At 49.4% G+C, this 7,425-nt stretch overlaps 1 protein-coding gene across 1 annotated transcript in view; it reads right to left on the bottom strand.

Moving 5' to 3' along the window:
• Window positions 1–7,425, bottom strand: part of LOC106807189 (AP-1 complex subunit beta-1-like) — a 41,150-nt gene that overhangs the window by 6,291 nt on the left and 27,434 nt on the right. The window contains exons 15-17 of the mRNA XM_014809462.1: window positions 2,398–2,543; window positions 1,769–1,898; window positions 1,461–1,577 (exon numbers count right to left, since the gene is read on the bottom strand). Coding sequence (XP_014664948.1) covers window positions 1,461–1,577; window positions 1,769–1,898; window positions 2,398–2,543 — 393 coding nt within the window. The remainder of the gene's footprint in view (window positions 1–1,460; window positions 1,578–1,768; window positions 1,899–2,397; window positions 2,544–7,425) is intronic.

Raw genomic sequence — 7,425 nt, 5'->3', positions numbered from 1 at the left:
ATGTACGCGGTATTTTGTTCATGATATATGCTTGTGACCGTTTTTTTGTGTGTGTGGAAAATCTTTTTCGTGAAACTTTGTTTCGAAATTTGTGATGGTTTTCTTGAATTGTGCTAACCAGTGGCGGTACGTTTCCACTATATTGTTAGACCGCTAAACACATTCTTCAATTAGAGTTTGATTATAGGCCAAAAACATTTCATCGAAAATATGAAATCAGTTTTGCGTATTTTTGTTGGCTGTATATGATTTATGATGTATGATGGATGATATATGCTGATTTTGTTGGCCGTATGATGTGTGGAAGTGACAAAGTACCACATCAGTGCCGTGGTTATTAATGCCTGTGTGCATGGGCCCCTGTGTGCTCTGGGATTATGATGATATAATCCAGTTATAACGTGGTTTCGGTAATGCGTATCGGTATACGCATACGCCACGTACGTTACAGCCATAAAAATACGCAAGAGTGATAGTAATTGCAGCGATATCAAAATGTTTACTGCCAAATGTGTTGAGTTTCTGATTTCTATTGTGGTAGACTTTTATCGTTACTTGTTTTCTACGCTTCATATGTGATCTCTTATTGTATTTTGATTGTTGTTATGTGTATTGATTGTGGGTGATTTAATCGGACAGAAAGACGTTTCTCTCGTTGGGTTGAGTTAGGACGATATTAGGGTAGTAATATTTTTTTTTGGAATTGGTTAGGCTCACGTTAAAGTGTAGAGCAGCGAGGACGCTGAAGCGATGACAGGGTGTCATCGTTTTGGGGAAAAGGGAGATAATGTAACGTCTATTTTATACGCGTTACATGGATGAGTCGAGTGGAGATAGACTGGTAGTTGTTTTAGCCATATAGTCTAGCTAGACAGAACGTCGCGCATATTGGGCGGCGGCATTGATGTTACAGGGAGTTGGATAAGCGCGTTCTAGGTTAGGCAGTTTCTAGGGTGATTGTGAAATGAGGGGAACGGTTGGAACGGACAGAACGGGTGACATGTGCGCTCAAGATGTAGGGAGTTTTGGGCGAATATATAGGGAGAGATGTAATAGGACGGGGATTGGAGATTCGGGTGCTGGGCGCGGAGCTGAGCACATGCGCGGATGCGCGTGTGCGGCGTTCTTTGTCTGTGTGTAAAGAGATGTGATGTGTCTAAGATATTAAAGATTGTACAGTTTACCACACAAGTTTGGATCTGTTTCTACATCATTTCGACATCAACCATCATTCCAACGTTACATTTTGGTGCTCATGACAGTCCAAAACCTAGGTATCCTTTTGCGGACACAACGCAAGTTACTTAATTCATATCGATCTACGGGCCAGCAACGAAACAGAGTGCCCCCTGGTCCGCGCGGCACGCCGCCGCCGCGCGGGCGCCCCCTGGTGGCCGACACGCACCTGCACCAAGCATCATGTTGCTGAGGGTGTACTGGACCTCGTTCTGAGCGGGAATGTCTTTCCACGTCGCGAGGAACACTCGCTTGTCCATCTGTCCGTCCTCGGTGAAGAAGACGTGGATCGGAATGATGCAGGCGAAATAAAACACATCCACGATGTTCTTTATCGCCACCTGCGAGCAAGAAATCGTCAACTCAGCAAAGTGGACGTTAAAACACAATCGAACACGAAATCACGCCACGATCTCTCTCGTTCCCCTCAAGCATCTCGTCCCGCACGCATCACACGCCGATAAACAAGCGAACACATCGGCTCCTCGCTCGGAGCGTTAAAACACGTCGGCACCGCGTGGCGGCGACGCACCTGTATGTTGGTGAGCGGATCCATCTTCTGTACAGGTCCGTTTGTGTTGAGCACCATCGAGGCATCAGTACTCTGGTTCGGGTTGATCGCGTGCGGTATGTTCAGCGGGGCCGCCGGTACCAGCCCGAAACTGTTCGACGCGAAAGAACAACATTTTTGTCAATAAGCTATCTATAAGCGATCTAATAACTAGCATCAAAATGGTCGTGGTAATGATGAGAGTAATAAAATTTTTGTCTTGTCTGTAAAACATGTAATTACTCTCATCATGACCACGACCACTTTAATGGTTAGTTATTAGATGGCTTATAGATAGCATATTGACAAAAATGTTGTTCTCTCACCAAAAAAGAAAAAACGTCGTGTAGGAATTTCGAAGTAAAAACTGAAATCTCTTCCGGCTCGACATGAGTTGTGCAAACACCTGTGTTAGACATGCAGTGTTCGATAACATTCGTCTGTCATGCACGACTCTATGGTCCTTTCCTCTCTCTCTCCTGCCCTTTCTCCCTCTCTCTCTCTCCCACCCTTTCTCCCTCCCACTCTTCCGCCTGCCCTTTCTCTCTCTCTCTCTCTCTCCCTCTCCAGCCCGTAAGCCCGTGTTGACAGCGACGAGCGGAGATGCTCACCTGTTTTTGTTCAGCTGGATGGCAAAGCCCTCCATCGGCTGCATCGCTTTGTTGCTGATCGTCACGTCCATGACGATCTGTCCACCGCGTCGGCTGAACGTCCCGGTTATCTCTAGTCCCTTCCCCTTCGCCGCCGGCAACCACATCTGTGCAGCAAACCGCAGTTTGTGTTTCAACAACGCATCCAACGACAACAGCAAAGCAATTTACGACAGCACAAACACTGCAATAATCTGTTTAATGTATGAAATAAGTTCATTGGATTTCGTTGAAAACTATGAATTCATATTTATCTTGTGTTAAATCCAAGAAATTTTTCCAAGTAATTTATTGGATTTAACACAAGATAAATATGAATTCATGTTTAATATAGTCATATATAATACCCGTGTATAAGGATCACTGAAGTATATATAAGGATCACCGATGCGAAATGCCCCAATGAGACCTTCATAGACTGGTCAGGTCTATAGTGGTGACTACTAACATAGGTTTAGCTATATAAGCAACTACTAACACCTGTTTAGCTATATAAGCAACTACTAACACCTGTTTAGCTATATAAGCAAACAACTAACACAGTTTATCGCAACCTACACCCTTAACTGATGCAAACACGCTAACACAGTTACAACCCACTCCTTAGCTTCGATGCCAAAGACACACCGACCACAGTTGGAACAGGGGTGAAACCCACTTGATCCTCTACTGATGCGCAAAAAAGTAGACACCACATTGCCGAGCCACAGTTACATTCGGGAACCACTCCTTACTGATAGCAAACAACCACACAGTTACAAACCACTCCTTACTGATGCAAAACCAACACAGTACAAACCAGCTCCCTTACGATGCAAACACGCACAACAGTTACAAACCAACCGCTGCGCGAACTTCAACACTTGAAAAGCCAAGAGGAAACAGGCCGGGAACACAGGCTGCCTACACCACCGGGCCACACGTCCTTACTGGATGGAAACACGGTCAGCGCTAGACCTTAATAACACAACGACGAAGCGTCAACTACTCCGTCAAGAGCCGTCCCGCGATCAATGTAGGGCCCCGACCGCCCCGACATCGCCCATAGTGCCACACACCATCTCCCCTTACTGAACAGAAACAGGCCACACCGCGCGACCCCCTGCACACACACCACTAGGCACAATAGATGAATGGGCCGCCGCATAATTTCTCATTTGAGCAGACCGGCTTGGGCGGCGAAGAGTAGCAACATAGATTCTTATGATGCTATATATATAATACTGCTCTAATACGGTACAGACAATTCACCTCAGTTACAGGCGACGCTATCTTCACCACCCGGCACAGACGCCAGCTCCGCCATCATTAGAACACGCGTTGGATTTTCGGATTAGGATGAGGCATTATGTCTCGGCCTCTAAAGCAGCCACGAAGCGGGGATCGTGAGCCCGGACATCCGTGAAAAAACGCGGGGTGAGACAATGTTGTGGACGTTACTCTGAGTCGACGGAGGAGAGTGGCGCCAACTGCAGGACCCTTGCAGGATAAGGGGAGGAAAGGTGTGGTAAGTGCACGAGGGGCGGAGGCTGACACTTTTGCGGGCAGAAACCGTCAGACTTGAGCGCAAGTGCCAATCATCCGCAAATGCCTAACATACGCAAAACCCCCAACTGTGAAAGAATAAACTAAAGACTATACCACAAACATACACTAACTGCCCGTTATCACCTCACTTATACCACACAAGTGCCTCGCCCAATAGTGGTGCCCAATGCACGCTGCAATTACATGCAACCATGCATCCACGGCACAATACGCACAGATGCTCATACACGCACGCACGGCACAAGCACGCACAACACACCACACAACACACACAGCCACACTTCAATCCTGCTTAACATAGTTACTTGACATCACAGCTACCAACTATAGTACCGGCCTGGCTTCCTTAACCCCCTGTACATGTCATAGGCAACTCAGAAACCATGAAATGCCATCACTGCATTAACAACAAGAGTGTGAAACAGCGTTCAGGCCACCTAAGCCAGGTAGTCGAAACCACCACCGAGGAGATCCATGGAAGCTGTGCTCTGTAACGGCCCTACCCTGAGAGCTGGGGCCTGGCTGCGTGGGCTGGCGTCTGGCCATGTCCAAGCTGAAGAAGGTCCACCGATGAGAAAATCCTGCAGATGGAAGACGGAGGTGGCTGAAGGCAAGTGGGGCAGCGGAGAGGTCGATGCTCTGCCGGTCATCCTCTGCACCTCCTCCTGATCTGCAAAGTGCAAGCGCTTCAGATAAGATTCAGACACGAGACGGTCCATTACGTAAATCATTAGCGGTAACGTGGTTCATCCGCATCAAGCCTCCTGATATCACAAGCTCAACGGGCACCTCCCGAGTGATGAGGCGTCTGTTGAGACCCACCGCGGTGTGAGAACCGGCAGTGTGATATGGGCATCCCAGCACATAAGACAGCGTCTCCAATGGCGCCCTCCGGTGTACACCATTATCATGTAGAATGATTTGCTAGTGTATACGGTGTTTTTAGCTAAGAGAGGAGAGGGGAATTTGCCACATTAGTTAGGCAAATCCACCCAGGGACGACCGGTGATGGACCGCAGAAGACGATTAGCGGCACACTTAAGAGAGGACATGAAATTTAACGTGGACAGAAGGCCATTTCAAAATGGTAAACGAACACATTAACTTCCAACCAACGGTAAATGCGCCCCGCCCGTGCTCCCCCAGGCTTCTATGCACTTAAGGCGCCCAATTCCCGGCCCGAAAGCCAGTCCCATCGACGGCTGGTTTCGGCGTCCTACCTGGTACCCGTTTACCGCCGGCCCCCCGCCGCGTACGCCCGCATCACCCCAAAGGGGCCCACCAAACGGTTGGTCGCGACCGTAGTTGTACCCACGACCCCGCACAGCCGCACACAAATGAGTAAACAGGTCGGAGGGACCCTGGAGCCGATCTGCGAACGCCCCACACTAAGCACGTCACAGCCGTCTTTGAGTGCCCCACGGGAAAGAAGTAGCGGCAACACTGCCCCGATCCGCCCAACTCTGCTACACTGGCTATTTTTATCCGTCGTTCCTGCAATAAAAACGCGCGTTTACAAAGTCTACCCCACCGGCTAAGGTACTGGTTTTCGATGGCATCAGCTGCTTCTTGGAACTCAATCTATCGATTCGACATATATTTCTACACAATCTAACACCTCAACGTAACATGCTCCCAATCTTCACTGATGCGCATCCATTTAAAGCAATCCGCAGTACCTCCAGCAACACCTGCTCGGACCCATACTGCCGCCACATTGTGAACTCTCCACAGTGTTTCTTAAAAATCAACGAAACCGCGGATGTAATTTGTCCTATGCCCATGATGCTGACAGCACCATATTCCATCCGTTTTTGTTTTGTCGGTCTAACTCTCGTAACGTAACGGAAATCTTCCCAACCCTTGGCCCCTTCCCCGCTCGGGTAATACCTGCTCCTACAGCCTCATCAACTAGCTCCTACCTACCCCAAAGACCACACGTCCATTGTCACCAATAAACTTTCTACTCCACCTCCTACATCTCCGACTCTACCGCAGTTTCGGAACAGTGCGCACTAACCTCCTAAACACCGCCGGCTTCCCTGCTACAAATGCGCTTCGTCGCCTTTGTAGAACAAACGCTCCTCACGATCCTCCTCCCTCCCTGTCTCCCGACAAAGCCCCACTCCCGTCCCTCTTCCTCCACCTGGCAGGGCCCCGATAACATCAAGTTTGCGTTTCCCTCAATAAACCCCGTGTTCGCCAGGACAGAGCTGAGCCTCCCCTATACACCAACAAGTACAAGGACACATCTCTACACCCGTAAACTGGACCCACACCCGAACCATGAGCCGAACGAGGTCACAGCCGCTCGTGCTCGTGGCCTTGTGGTCACGCACGGAGGCGAGCGAGGCGAATCTGTATATCCCGCGGAGTTCTACCCGCAATCTACGATGAACCTGTCCCCTGACATCTTGGAGAGCAAAATACCAGGGTCAGAATTAGGGAAAAAAGACTAACAAGAAATGGTAAAAAAAGAGAGATCAGGAAGATAACTCCAATAAGCACATCATGAGAGGAGAATGATAGAAAGTACAGCAAAAGAATAAAAGTTAACAACTAGTCAGAACCGAACAATTAATCATAGAAGAAGAGATAAATACAATCAACAAGAAGGAAATAACACGCAGAGGAAAAAATAATATAACCTTCTCGCAAAAAAAACGACAGCAAAAAAACAGGCCGCCTGACCCGGGCTCGGTCCTGTTCGCGATCGTAACGGGCGCGATGATCGGATCACGAGGATACGTCGAGCCGCGCAGTATCGACAGATGTAGCCGCGGGTCGCGCAGACGGCGGACTACGCTAAGAGGCTTCCCGAGCGCGGTCCCGGGTTTGTCACTGACTCGTGCTGCCAGGGGAAAAGGGAGAGCAAGCCATAGTTAGAAGGAGAAGTGAGAGAGGAAGCCATAGTTAGAGGAAGGGCAGAGAGGAAGCCATAGTTAGGAGGGAGAAAAAGTGAGAGAGAGAGAGAGAGAGAGAAAGATGGATGGAGGCGTATGGGAACGGAGAGAAAAGACAAAGAGGGATGAGAGAAGAGAGAGAGAAGAGAGAGAGAGAGAGAGAGAGAGAGAGAGAGAGAGAGAGAGAGAGAAGAGAGAGAAGCAAAGAGAGAGAGAGAGAGACGAGAGCGAAGAAAGAGAGAGATGAAAAGAGCACCCATACGATCAAGACTTAACTGCAGCCAGCGAGCCCCAAACGCAGCCCTTGGCAAGCGGTAGCCCCCCGAGAGAGAGACAGCCCGCGAAACACAACAACAGCAATGCTCACCCCAGCGCCACGCGGGGCAGTTGGTGGTGTGTGGCCCACTCGACCGGGGGGGGGCACGAGCTGATTGAAGGGGACCCGGCCAAGGGGCGGGCCGCCACCACCAAGCCCACCGCGTGGCTGAGGCTTGAGCACTCATTGCGGGGTGGCAAAGTGCCACTAGCTTCCTTGCAA

This window comes from Priapulus caudatus, unplaced genomic scaffold (assembly GCF_000485595.1).
Source record: "Priapulus caudatus unplaced genomic scaffold, Priapulus_caudatus-5.0.1 Scaffold200, whole genome shotgun sequence".
Taxonomy (NCBI): Eukaryota; Metazoa; Priapulida; class Priapulimorpha; order Priapulimorphida; family Priapulidae; genus Priapulus; species Priapulus caudatus.
The sequence above is the reverse complement of the archived record's forward strand: the minus strand, read 5'-3'. Positions and strand labels throughout refer to the sequence as shown.